At 30.7% G+C, this 13,813-nt stretch overlaps 2 protein-coding genes across 6 annotated transcripts in view; one reads left to right on the forward strand and one right to left on the reverse strand.

Annotated features, from left to right (window-relative positions):
- Positions 1-2,513: 2,513 nt before the first annotated feature.
- On the reverse strand, positions 2,514-6,981 carry LOC130678436 (ran-binding protein 3). 2 transcript variants are annotated; one of them, XM_057485632.1, is made up of 4 exons: positions 6,845-6,981; positions 6,532-6,618; positions 3,150-3,868; positions 2,514-3,070 (listed from the first exon to the last, which is right to left on the reverse strand). In XM_057485632.1, exons 1-4 carry the CDS (start codon positions 6,858-6,860, stop codon positions 2,759-2,761), a joined length of 1,134 nt encoding a protein of 377 aa, XP_057341615.1. In that variant the 5' UTR covers positions 6,861-6,981; the 3' UTR covers positions 2,514-2,758. The 2 variants fall into 2 exon arrangements, with proteins under 2 accessions (XP_057341615.1, XP_057341614.1); XM_057485631.1 differs by lacking the exon at positions 6,845-6,981 and adding an exon at positions 6,688-6,828.
- Positions 6,982-12,262: 5,281 nt separating this feature from the next.
- The window catches only part of LOC130678432 (uncharacterized), a 64,545-nt gene continuing 62,994 nt past the window's right edge, over positions 12,263-13,813 (forward strand). Inside the window, exons 1-3 of one of the 4 annotated variants that reach the window (XM_057485625.1) lie at positions 12,263-12,581; positions 12,682-12,737; positions 13,630-13,767. The gene's annotated coding sequence lies outside the window, so the exon portion shown is untranslated. Of the gene's footprint in view, positions 12,738-13,629; positions 13,768-13,813 lie in introns of all 4 variants that reach the window. The other 3 variants (XM_057485623.1, XM_057485624.1, XM_057485626.1) reach the window with 3 other exon arrangements.

The following is a 13,813-nucleotide window of genomic DNA, read 5'->3' on the forward strand; positions in this document are numbered from 1 at the left end:
AAAAAAAAAATAAAAAATAAATTTTATTTTAATTCTTCCGACAACGGTTTCTCTTGAACGAATAAACTGATTTTGATGGTTGAGGTGGCATTCGACGCGGCTTATAAAGCTCTAGAGCCCAGTCCATTTTGGAATTAATCCATCGAGCACATTAAAAGTTATCCGAAAAAAACACTTTTGAAAAAATTTTATTTTTGGAATATCTCTGAACGAGCCCTACCGATCAAGCTCAATTTTTCACAGATTTAAGATATTGAAAAGTCGCGTCGAATGCCACCTTGACGATCAAAATCGGTTCATCCGTTCAAAAGATACAGGTATTTATATACGTACATACATACATACATACACTCGGACATCATCGTAAAATTAGTCAGAATAGCTTCCTAGGACCTCAAAACGTCGACATCTGATCAAAATTCGATTTTCGTAAATCGGACCGAAACCAATAACTTCCCGAATTTTTGAAAATTTACAAGTTTCTTAGCGGGAAGTTAAAAATCGATCACCAAAGGTGGTGTACGGATTAACAATAATCCAGTGTTATTAAACAGTGAAAATGATTCAGGAAGTAGTTCAGCATTTAGTTATCATCGGTGTATTTTTGGAGGTAAAGTCTACGATACCAAGTTGTATACAAAGTCAATCAAAACAAGTAACTCTCATGTATTATTGCATGATAGACAGATGGTGCAAATTTGTAATTCCTTTTGTAAAAATGGAGATGCACATATGCAAGTCGAAATTTTAAATGTTACACCGGTAGCTAATCTAGAGCATACGTGGATAATTACTAGTTATACAGAAAATATAATAGATTTTCCAGTATCGGCTATAAGAGAGAAATTAGTGTATATATGTATAAAATCTGAGAATTTGAATAATGATAATAGCTATAAGAAATATTTATGTATTTAACCTAACGATTTTGAAATTCAATAAAATATTCCGAACATTACAAATGACAAATATTGTTAACAATTTTTAATTTTTCCTTACCAAAGTCTTGTTCAAGACAACAAATTATAGTGATTATAAATATCTTTGCTGTTGACTGTGTACACACGACAAAAGGTATACTTGCCTCGGGATAACTTTTCTCAACCCAACAAAGTTTTTATGGGCGGGAAGGAAGCTCAAAATATTCTTGGGCGAAGTAGAAGTTTCTTGGATTTGAAAATGTTGACTTAAGAAAAAAATTCATGCGATTCTTGCGAACGACTTAAAAATTTCGAATTCGTTTCAATTCAGTTTAATTCGGAGTCATTACTAGAAATTCAAGGATTATTTTCGAATTAAACCGAATAGAATTTTTTAAATTCGTTTCAATTCGGATAAAGTCTGATTTTCCTGCCGGATTAGACAGAATTCATTTTGCAGTTAGGTACCGAATTAACAGAATTAATCTGAATTAAATAGAATTAAAAATTTAATTCTGTTTAATTCGGTTGAATTCAGTTGTTTTATCAGGGATTATACTCTAAGTCTATTGTCAAGTCTTATTCAAATAGTATACTTTCCATCAGCAATATCTAATATATTCCTGAAGAGATTATGATCAATAAATTGATGGTATTTCTTATGAAAATTAGTATCGAAAATATTGCGAAAACCAAGATCATCCTGATTATTTTTAATAAAAAAATTCTCATGTGAAAAGCGACCGGGCAGTTTAGGATACAATCAATTTTATTTTGTACTTACTATTTTATGAAAGCTATCAATCAAATCTGATTCTAAACAAGTACATTTTGCCGCGATAAATACACACTGAAACTCATGAATTTTAAAGTGAATTTTCATGATATCAAAAAAGAAAATCTTTTTATTGGAATTTATCAGATTTTTTCAACAGGGATATTTAATCGATGTAAAAGATCAATATTTAACATATGTATTAGACCGGTTCAGAAAAATCGACTATTTTTTTTTTTTAAAAACCCGCAGTGAAATATCTTCCTAGTCATAAAAAAAGAAGCCTGTGGAAACGGGAGCTCATAATATCAATTTTGAGAGGTCGCTCATCGTAAATTTCTATTTTGCGTTTAAATAACATGGAAAAAAAAAACTATTTTAGTTTGGAATTTTTCACCTCGGCAATGGCTTATTGTACGAATAAGCCCAGCATATATTTATGTAGGGAATTTAACGCTCTCTACAAAAAAAGTCTCTTATCATTTTTCGACAAATCCATCTGTTCAAAAGTTATTGGAGCTCGAAGTCAAGTAAGAGTAAATTTTGAGATCCTTTTACTTTTCCGGCAAAACTATCATACTTATTATAAAATGTCATGAAATCATTTTTGTAGACAATTTTATTTTCTACAAATTATCATTGATAAATTTTTTTCAAATTCTGCATTGTTTTCTAGTTATTTCCATTTTAATGCCAAGCTCCTAAAAAATAGTGTTCTGATCGATTTTAATAAAAAAAAAATGTTTTTTTCCATTCACCCTAATTATAAAAAAATAAAAGTCGAATAAAATGGTAGGCGATTTCTCAACATATTAATATACTTTTCAAGACTTTATTTTATTTTATTTTATTGCAGAAAATTAAAATTATACATTAAGTGTGAATGACTTGCAAAATTAAACAAATATACCGAAACTAATTTATTATTAATCTAGTAATCATAGTATCAAGAAACATCAAATAATTTAATATATCTATAAAAGAAAAATGAATTTTTTAGCAATTACATTTTAAAAATAAATTATCGCGCTGTTTCTTAGTTTAAATTCTAACTAGTCAATTGTCAATGATCGGCCGCAAATTTTTTCGGTTGATTTTCTTTGGCACGTTCGAGTCGTTGTATGAGTAGGTTATAAAGCTGATCGACTTCTGAAGGTGCCGCTTGAACTATGAAAATTCTTATGTCACCATGAATGTCCATAGCAGTTAATCTAAGGGATTTGGGTCCGGCACGTTCGGCGGTCATTTCTGGCCATATTTTTGTGTTCAGAATAAGCCTTTGAGTGCCAGTCGCACGTCCGACAAGTCGTGATTCTTCATCTCGGTCATTGAGTCGAAGAATACCTCGTCCTCGCTCTTTCCAACCACTTGTCACCTACACCAAAAATATGTTAATTAATAGCTTAGAAAAAACATTAAGTAGATTAATATTTTTGAGTTTCATGGACAAATACCTTATCGAAGGTAAAAAGTTTGCAATTAATTTGGAGAATATTGACTTCTTCTTCTTCACCAGTTAACGGGATAACTTGATTGTACTTTCTTTTACTAGCTCGATTTGCTTCTTCCACTTCATGAGCAGCTTGTGATAACGTTAACCCAGACTTAGTAGTACTCGAACAAACAGCAGCAGCATTGGAAAAAAGTAATTCAGATGATTTATCGACTACTAATTCTTCATTCGTTAATTTTTCAGTCTCATCTTCAGAACAATCGTTGTCTTTTCCCACTGCTACGCGATCCTTGATGTTCTGACCGAATATAAAACTTGATGTTAAACAGTTTACTGTACCAATAGTATCCGTAAGAGGATTATTTTCTTTAGGATTAGCAGCTAGAGGCAGAAATTTGGGTGTTGCTAATTTAATATCCTCTTTATGTCTTTTTTCAGTTTTATTAGGTTCAGTATCTATTTTTGAATCTATACTCCGACCATTTTTATCTTTGGGATCATCGTTATAACGTATGGTCTTATCAGAGACTTTAATAAAAGAACTTTGAGTTTTCAGAGAATCTGATAGTGATTTTGATGATGGACCAGGTAGATTAGAGACTGTACTAAATTGAGATGGTCTAAGTATTGATGGCTTTAAACCACTGAACTCTGATGATAGTTTACTGAATTCGCTAATACCAGAGGAGTTACCAAATTTTGACTGAGATAAAATGGGACCTACAAAAAAAAAAATACAATCACTATACATGGGTTGTTCTATGCCAATTCAGCGAGGTTGCGTAGGTGACCCTCTTCAATCTTTATATTTTAATATGTTTTCATGTATGTACTAAGAAGTCTCCTTGTAGATTTTGAGCTCTCTGACTCAACCTGCATCTAAGACATCGATTAATGAAAAAATATCCCTAAAATATTCATGATTTTAACACGAATCAAGATATTCTAACTTTGTAAAGGGTCGTTATTTTTGTTTTCTAATGTTCTTTTTAAAACAAATTTCTAAAATGGCGTAAAAAAATTTTTTTTAGCGATTTTTTACTTTGAAAATTCAATTTTTTTTTTTAATAGGACACTTCAGATTTTTTTCCAAAAAATGCCATAAAATTCTACGTTAAAAAACAAAATTTTTGAGCAACTTCTGAAATTGGGCATTGAATAGGTACGAATTAAAAAAAAATTTTGTCGAATTTTTTTTTTTTAATTTCAATTTATTTTTCTTTCGAGATCCCAGTAGTTGATTTGAATAATTTTAGAATTAACTACACTACTCGCAGAAATCAAGGAATTTGAAAAAAATTGTAAATTTTTAAGCGATTTTCAACATGCTGTAACTCGGAGCAAAATGGTCGTACAGCGAAACTAAAAAAAGCTAATTGTAGCTTTAAGTTTATAGTTTTCAGATCTGGACTTCAAAATTCTTTATCATGTGCGGTTCCGGAGTAATCCTGATAAAACCACCACAAGGAAAATTTTCCGAATTATTGCTCGTCCTGAAAAAGACCATTTTTTCCGAGTTACAGCATATTGAAAATCGCTTAAAAATTTACAATTGTTCTGATATGCCTTAATTTCTGCGAGCAGTGAATTGTGATTTTATAATTTTGAGAACGTCTTTAGAGAAATCTACCTTTCATTCTGGCTGCCAAATGGAATTTTTTTAACTTCCCGCTAAGAAACTCAACGATTTTCGAAAAATTCGGCAATTTATTGTTTTCACCCCGATTATCGAAAATCGAGTTTTTATCAGAGGTTGACGTATAGAGGGCCTAGGAAGCTATTTTGACTATTTTCAGAATGATGTCCAAGTGTGCGTGTGTATGCGTGTGGGTGCGTGTGTGCGCGATGGTAAAAAACAGTTATTTGCGAATATCTTTGAAATAACTCAACCAAACAATTCCAAAATGTGATCAGCTCTAGAACTCAATAAAATATGTCGATTGCCGCCTCAACCATAAAAATCGCCAATTCGTTCGTGAGATAAAGGGGGAGAAAGAAATGCTAAAAAACGGTTTTTTTCTAAAACAATGGCATACAAAAGTATTTTCGAGCTCGAAGAACTCGAAAATGTGTTCGCAACAATCTTTTCGAGCTCAAGGAGCTTGAAAACAGCGGAAAGTTGTGGGGCTGGCCCGCAGGGTCAACCGATAGACCGATTTCTTTCACAAGTTTAGGTATGTATATATGATTAATAATGACTTTTTATCTCCTTGGACCATAGTAACACTTGTTTGAGCAAGATTCTGGAGTAAATATCTTGAGCAAGACCCCTAGCTGCTAGTGTCCTTTTTTACGTATGTGTCTTTCGCAAGATCGTCTATCAAGAAACCTATGTCAAGATTTGTTTATGTCTTGCTCATGGTATCGTACGCAAGAATATTAATGATATCTTCAACACGGTGCGATGAAAAAGTATCTGACGCATTTCTTGCACTAGTATAATTTACAGTAGGTACTTACGCATGGCTTGTTCAAGATCTGCTCAAGGCTCAAGGTCAATTTTGAGCCTTGAGCTGATATTGAGCAAGCCATCTCTCATTAAAAGAAGCGATTTAAAACTATTAGAAAAAAAAAATTTTAAATACTTTTAAATGCTTTTGAATACTTTTGAATCTCCCTCCTTATGGGGATTTAACATTGCAAATCGTTTTAAATCGCTTCTTATTATAAGGGATGCGCAATTATTTTCAACTATAGTTTTCCTCCAGAATTGAATTATAATTTGGCATGAATTTCTTGTGTAAGGCTTGCAATTTAAATCTGGTCATAAATATCTGCAGCAAGAGACATACGTAGAAAAATACACTAGCACCTATCAATATTGTGAGCAGACTTGCTCGAGAATTTAAAAAGATTGTTATATGGATGGGAGATTGAATTAGCACGTTTCGAAAAGTGTATTTTAAATAGTTTTCGAATTTTTAAGACAGCAGACAATTATAGAGCTCGACAGGTCAGTCAATCGTATTTTGAATGGTATCATGGAATCTGCATCATTTAAAAAAAAAAAAAACAATTGAAAAAAAAACTAACTTCATCACAGCGCCAACAAACAAGAGCCTAACTTTGCTTGAGTTTTTAACTGATTGTCATTAAAATAAATTTTTCATAATCACATTAATGAGGTACACGAGAAAATAGCGTATGAGTGAAGTGTATCAACATATTGATTCAATGCAAACCACAAGTAGTTAAATAATATGAAAATCGAGTTTTTACAAGATAGATAGCTCACAGTAATTGATATTATCATTAATAAAATATTTCATTTTCTGTCAATGCTAAAATTATTACAATTGTAAAATTCAATCATGATGTTGTCATTTAAAATGGGCTTTACATTCTATTATAATCGGAAGACGTTTGACACAATAAATATTTACCATAGGAAGAATTTTCATCTGATTCAGGAGGATCATCGAATTTCATTACAATTTTTTGTAGAGGTCGGCATTTATCATCAGCATTCTCTAAAATAACATATGAAAGTTGTGATTTGTTGTATAATAATTAATTGTACAGAAGTATTTTATAACAACCATCTACTAATCGATGAAATATTAGGAAAAAGATTTGCATTTGAAGATATGGAGGTTCATAATCTAATATCCTCAATTATTTGAATAAAGAAATTGAGTTTTCTTTAACGCTTACTGTAATTGAGAAAAAATTGTAATTTCATAACAAAATACATACCCTCACAATCCGCCATAGCTTTAATGCCTAGGACGATAGCACCTATGTATGAGGGAACACTTATTAGAGCTTCTGTAAAGAATCGATATTATTGTTTTTTTTTTCAATAGTGGCTCTACCTATGAGTATAACACGGAAATTAGAAAAAAAATTAATTCGGCTCACGCTGATAGCCACTTTGGGCGTGATTGCCCGAACGAAATCGTGAGTAAACTTAGTTCGCTAAACACGCTCTTTGACTGCCAATTGACTAAAAGCTACTGCCGAAATTTGACGTCAAGTTGATGTTACAGATTTTATGTTCACAAGTTGATGCAATTTCTCCACAACTTTAGAGCCCCCGGCATACTCTCCCTAATAGCCACTTTGCATTGAAATTGACGGTAATTTAATGTTGAAATTACCTGAAATCTGCTGCCCGAATTTGCAGACAATTTCACAGCAAAAGTTGAAAATAAAAATTTGCGGTTAATTTTTCTTCAATTTTAAGGTAAACTTGTACGAAAAAAAACGGTCGGTAATGTTCATTCTTACCATTTCAAAAGGTAAGCAAATTTATACATAAAATTGTCTACAAGTTGAGCGTAAAAATATACTTAACAATTTTTCAAGTCAAATTAACGATAAATTGACATAAAATTTACCTGAAAATTAAAGACAACTTTTTTCTAGTCAACTTTTGAAGTGAATTTGCATTCTAATTCGGGCATTGAATTTACCTCAAATTCAATAGCAAGTTGCATACAATTTGTCGTAAAAAACGGAAAAGTCCGAAGTTGACGGGAATTTGAAGAAAAATTCAACGAAACTTTTGTACAGTAAACTTTTGCTCAAGCAAACTGTGCTATTAGGGCTAATAACTACTTCGACTGTAAATTATCATTAAGGTTGGGCCGTACCTAACAAATGCTCGAATTTTAGATTTCTGTTAACCTGAAGAGCACAGTTTTCGTTAGCAAAAGTTTACTTTACAAAAGTTTCCTTGAATTTTTCCTCAAATGTCCATCAAGTTCGGGCTTTCCTATTTTTGACGACAATTTTGTATACAACTTGCTATACAATTTAACGTAAATTTACTACCCCAATTAGAATGCAAATTTACTTCAAAAGAGTTGTATACAAATTGTCGTCAAAAGTGGGAAAGCCTGAAGTTGACGGACATTTGACAAAAAATTCAAGGAATCTTTTGTAAAGTAAACTTTTGCTAAGTAAACTGTGGTATTAGGGCTTTTTTCTAGTAAAAGTTAATTTGTCTTTTCAAACTTTGCTGTCAAATTGTCGGCGAATTCGGGCAGCAAATTTCGGTAATTTCAATTGTCAATTTCAAGCTACAGTGGCTATTAGGGAAAACTTAATTTTTCAAGTTTTCGTTAAATTTCAGAAGTAAGTTTCAGGCAAATTGCTATTCAATTTGACATCAAGTATTCGTCAACTTTTATAAATCTGTTTTTTGACTACAATGTAAAGGTAAAATACTGTACAAATTGTTGAAAACTTAATTGAAAATTTTTCTTTACAACTTTTGCCGTAAATTTGTCATTAAATTCCGACAGCACAAATTTCGGGTAAGTTGAATTTTCAAGTTGCCATCAATTTCCGGATAAAATTGCTACTATTAGGGTAGTAAGATTGACTGTAGTAAATATGTTTTTTGGCCGAACCAAGTCTTAAGTAAACTTAGTAAGATTTAGTATCCCTGATAGCCAATTTGGCAGCAGACTGGCGACAATTTTCTGTAGCAACTTGTCAACAAGTTAGCCACACAAATTGGCATTTCCACAAGTTGACGGCAACTGGTCGCCAACTCTCTGAAAAAACTGACGGCAACTTTCAGTCGACTAATGTAATGCCAACTTTTGCCACCAACTTTCTCAGAGAGTTGCCATCAACTTTTAGAAATGTCAATTTTTGCGGCCAACTTGGTGACAAACTCCTGCAGAAAGTTGTCGCCAGTCTGCTGCCAACTTGGCTATCAGGGAAAAATCAGCGCCAAATAGAAGTCCAAATAGGCAGTTGAGCTCAACCAACAGTCAAGTTAAAGCAGATATTTCACGTATACGTAAGATCAAATATTGAGTTATCAAAAATTGACTTCGATAAAAACTCGCCCTAATAAGAGCAACCCTAAATTGAGCAAAAATTAATCACGATTTTTTCTTTACAATTTTTGCTGTTAAATTGTCTGCAAATTCGGGCAGCAAATTCCAGGTAATTTCAATGTCAAATTACTGTCAATTTCAAGCTAAATTGGCTATTAAGGTCTCTAGATGATCAACATTTTAACTCAAAAATTAAAATGAAACATTTAACATGTCGATGACGGCTAGTACTCATGAAAAAATTTCATTTTAATTTATTGTTGTCTTCCACACGTAAAATTACATATAAACTTGATGTAATATAGCAATTTTAATTTAACGTCGAATTTACATGCTATTTTACGGCTAAAGAGCTAAAAAGTTTAATTGAAATTTCTTATATACCCCCCTGATATGATAGCACGAGTTGCTCGTCAAAAAGTTGGTATTCATTAGTTGGCGATCAACTTGACGACAAGTTGTCGACAACTCTAGCTTTTGCAACTTTTGGCTGCAGGTTATCGCCAAGTTTCTCAGAAAGTTGGTGCCAGGAAAGAGCCGCAATTCGAAGGCAGGTTTCTGAGAAAATTGAAGGCAACTTTCCGTCAACTTATGGATTGCCAACTTTTGGCCACCAACTTTCTCAGAAAGTGATCATCAACTTATTGACCCTGACAGCCAGTTGAGCTCAACCAACAATCAAATTGAGTGTCAATTTGACGTCAAATTAAAGCCGCGATTTGACGTACTCGAGACATCGAAAATTGGGTAGCAAAATTTGATTGCAGTAGTAGCTCAAGTTGACCTAAATTATTTAGATTCGATTTTACCATTTCAGAAGGTAATTTTGACCTTCACTAGATAATGCATTATTATAAATTCCATCACTAGATGGCGAAAGTAGAAGAATCTATATATTCTAAATTGATGAATTTCATGTTCTACTATGAATACTATACTATAAAGATCATGAATTCTTTAAAAATTATATAATGTCGCATTAACTCTTATAAAATTGTATAAAATTTCTTATGAGTTAAAAATTTTATAGCCCAATGTTCCAGCCAAGCAACTGCCAGAATAAACTAATAGATCATATAGGACTGAATCAGAATTATCAATTATTTTTTCAATAATTATTGTCTGTAAAATTAAAATAAATTTTATCAAGTCATTTTCGGTGTTGAATTTTATAAAAATATATTTTCATAATTTCTCTAGCAAATTGATTGGTCAGAATAAATCTTTATACAACTACAAGAGTGTATCTAGTTGTACTTTTCATCTTAATAAAATATATTCTAAATGATAATTAATAACAAAAAAATTTAATTTTTTTGTGTACACTGTTAAAAAAATTGTTTGAATTTTCAAAACATTGTATATAACGCAATAAACACATACATTTGTGCTTGAAATTTCATTACTAATTTCATATAGAATTTAAAATACATGGTTTTGAATTTTCAAATTAACACTTTGGATTTTCAAATACTTCTTTTTGAATTTTCAAATACAAGTTTTTTAATATTCAAATACTTTTTTTTTAATATTCAAATACTTTTTTTTGAATTTTCAAATACTTTCTTTTTAATTTTTAAATAAATGTATTTGAAAATCTGAAGCGTTCATTTGAAAATTCAAAAGCGTGTATTTTAAATTCTATACGATCGTTACAATGAAATTTCAAACACAATTGTATGTGTTTATTGCGTTATATACAATGTTTTGAAAATTCAAACAATTATTTTAACAGTGTATATCACATTTAACACTGTATCATTTTATAATTGATCATACTGTCAATGATGTTCAGTTCAGTCACAAGTTTTATTAACTTTTTATTATTAAGGAATGAAAAACTTAACAATAATAAAGTCTGATGTACATCGCTCACATTACTCACACAGATATTATATATTTCACTATACACAATCCTTGATTACTGAACGCACAGCACGTCACGCGCAGAAATTTCATATACAAGCATTTGAATTTTCAAATAAGTATTATGAAATTTCAAATGGAATAATTAAAATTCAATATGGCTTAGAATTTTCAATACTTGGTTTGAAAATTCAAAAAACAAGTATAAATTTTAAGTACGTTTATTAAAATTCATATTTTTTATCTTAATTTTAAATACCAGCTTGATTATTAAATTACGTATATTAAATTTGAAGCTTTTTTTATTGAAAATACAATTCAAATATCTAGTTATGAAAATTCAATGTCTTTTGTATTGTAATTTTCAAATTATTTTTAACAGTGTAACATTTGATTTGGAAAATTAACATTCTGCGTGATATAGTAATCACAAAAGGGAAAGGATTCATATTGAAGAGAAGCCAGCTCGTGACACCTAGCAACTATTCAACAAAGTAAATTAAAAAATCAAAAGGTAAAAAATATCTCTGCATTTGAGGTCTTGTTGACGTCATTTGTTGCGTCTCAAATTTTGATGTCTCATGGACGTCTAATAGTAGCTTTAAGGGTGGGCCGTATCTAACGAAATCCTGAATTTAAGGATTCTAATTACTTTTTGAATATTCATGGGACTCGGATGATGAAAATCTTCCAAGGAAGTTCGTCTTCTGCTTTTAGTCGGAAGCTAGTAAAATTGCTGTTATGATAATTATTTTATAAATAATTAGAATTCTTAAATTCAGGGCTTCGTTAGGTGCAGCCCAGCCTTAAGTTTACGTCACATTTATGTAAAATTTGACGTCAAAGAGCGCTCAAAAAATGAACTGAAATTTTTTATGTGTACTGTACGTCATTGAGACGACAAAATATTCAGCTCAAAAATTGCGCTGAAACTCCCCTGATAGCCACATCTTACTCAGTAAGGTCTGCAGTGAAACATTTTCGACTAACTTAACGAGAAAGTTTCTGGCAAGCTTGGTTGGATAATACTTTCCTTTAAGGCTGGGCCGAACTAAACGAATTTTTGAATTTTACTTTTCTTTTAATTTATTAATCAATTGTTATTACAGTAATTTTTATAGCTTCCGAAAAAATGTGAAAAACAAACTTTTTCGGAAGGTTTTCATCATTTGAGTGACGTAATTATTCAAAACGTAATTAGAAAAGTAAAATTCGAAAGTTCGTTTAGTACTGCCGAGCTTTAAGTTACGTTTAGAATACGGCAGTAGTTAACTTACGGTTAGGGTGGCTATCAGATATCTGGTTATCTGAGAGGTGGCTCTCAGGCTATCAGGGGGTTAGACACAAGAAAATAATTTTCTGCTTTATCAACGCTTGATATCACTCAAATGATAACATATCAATTATACTTGAATGCTTTTGTTATTATTGGAAAAAATATTTGAGAACAGATATTTTTGAGGAGTATGTATAGATAGATACAAAAGAATAGCGCTATTTAACTATTAAAACTTTTTCAAGTATATTTAAGAAAATAGATATTTAAAAAGTTAAATAACTACAAAAGATCAATAAATTTAGAATAGTGAATTAAAGAGTATGAGTTTTATTATACAGTTCTAAAAAGTAATACCGTAGTATTACGAATAAAAATGGCGTCTACATGTGTCAGATTCTTATATATGTTCTTATTTGAATATTTCCATGGCACATTAACGTATGGTAGTACAGAATAATACTAAAGTATAGAGTAGAAAATTTGAGTTGGTGTGGTGAGTATCCGTGTATTCTATATCTTTTAAATATTGATTCGTGATGTCAAATGCTTTGAAACAATAGAAATGATTATAAATCATCGTGTTTTCTCTGCAGATAGAACAAAAAGTAATAATGCGTAGCATGAGAAAATATACCGCAAATATACAACAGTAAGTGTGATAAAAAAAAAACAAATTAATAAATAAATTTTTTGTCATAAATGTTACTAATACTGTTGAAAGTCCAGTAAACATTAGTACTATTTACCAAAAAAATATTGATATCGTGTAATGTCATTAGGCTTCTAATGCTTTAATAATATTTCATCATGATTACTATTCAAGAGTATTTGATCGGACCTAATTGCAATTAAATTGTAATTATTATTCTTGAAAATGTCATCTTAATGATGCCGGCAAGTCTAGGGCATGAGTATAACCATCAATAAATTCATGTCCGTGAGTCAGTGTAAAATGTCATTATTCGTTGTACATGTTATATATATAAATGTTAATTTAAAATAAATATAAAGTGACTATATTGAGTATTTAAAATCATCTATAATACAACTGTCAAAAACAGTTCATAAGGTTTATACGTGATTTATATGTACCATTAATTTTAATGTTTAAACTGTGGTTTATTAGCATATTGGGAAGATCAGTTTATGTTTTTTAATGTATGTTTCTACAATATTTATTAATATTGTTTAGTGAAATTTAGTTACAAATTAATGCATTCTAGTGCTTAAATGTTAGATAATATACTTTAGCAAAATTTATTTCCAAGAACTTCCTTAGAGGTGACAAGAAACACTTGAATTAAATTGTAGCAACTAATCATTGAAGATGGCATAGTTTAATAATTGTTGTATTTGTTGAGTAATTGATAGACTTGTTAGTATAGTGGTTCAAACAGATATAGTGTCAGACTACTACTAATATTATTAAAATTGAGCTTGTATTTTTCCTCACAAGATACTTATACTTGTAATATTTATCTTTTGCTTTAAGCAAATCCATAAGGTAATTGATGGCTTTCTATTAATCATTTTTTTTACAGGCTTCATAGAGAAAGAATATGCTCACAAACCTGCAAATCATAATCAGTATGATTCAGTCTAATATGGAAAACATACTCACATTTTTAATTAAATGTTGCAGGAGAATATTTATAATTAGTGTAAATTGCTATTTGTAGGTAAAATTTAATTTGAGTAGTAAAATGGCAATATTAATTACCTTTG

The sequence above is a fragment of the Microplitis mediator genome, chromosome 2 (assembly GCF_029852145.1).
Source record: "Microplitis mediator isolate UGA2020A chromosome 2, iyMicMedi2.1, whole genome shotgun sequence".
Taxonomy (NCBI): Eukaryota; Metazoa; Arthropoda; class Insecta; order Hymenoptera; family Braconidae; genus Microplitis; species Microplitis mediator.

Coding starts and splice junctions, on each gene's coding strand:
- LOC130678436 (XM_057485631.1), bottom strand. CDS start 6,727: ATGCAAATCTTTTTCCTAATATTTCATCGATTAGTAGATG. Junction 6,619..6,687: donor ATTTCATCGATTAGTAGATG/GTTGTTATAAAA, acceptor ATGTTATTTTAG/AGAATGCTGATGATAAATGC. Junction 3,869..6,531: donor AGATGAAAATTCTTCCTATG/GTAAATATTTAT, acceptor TTTTTTTTGTAG/GTCCCATTTTATCTCAGTCA.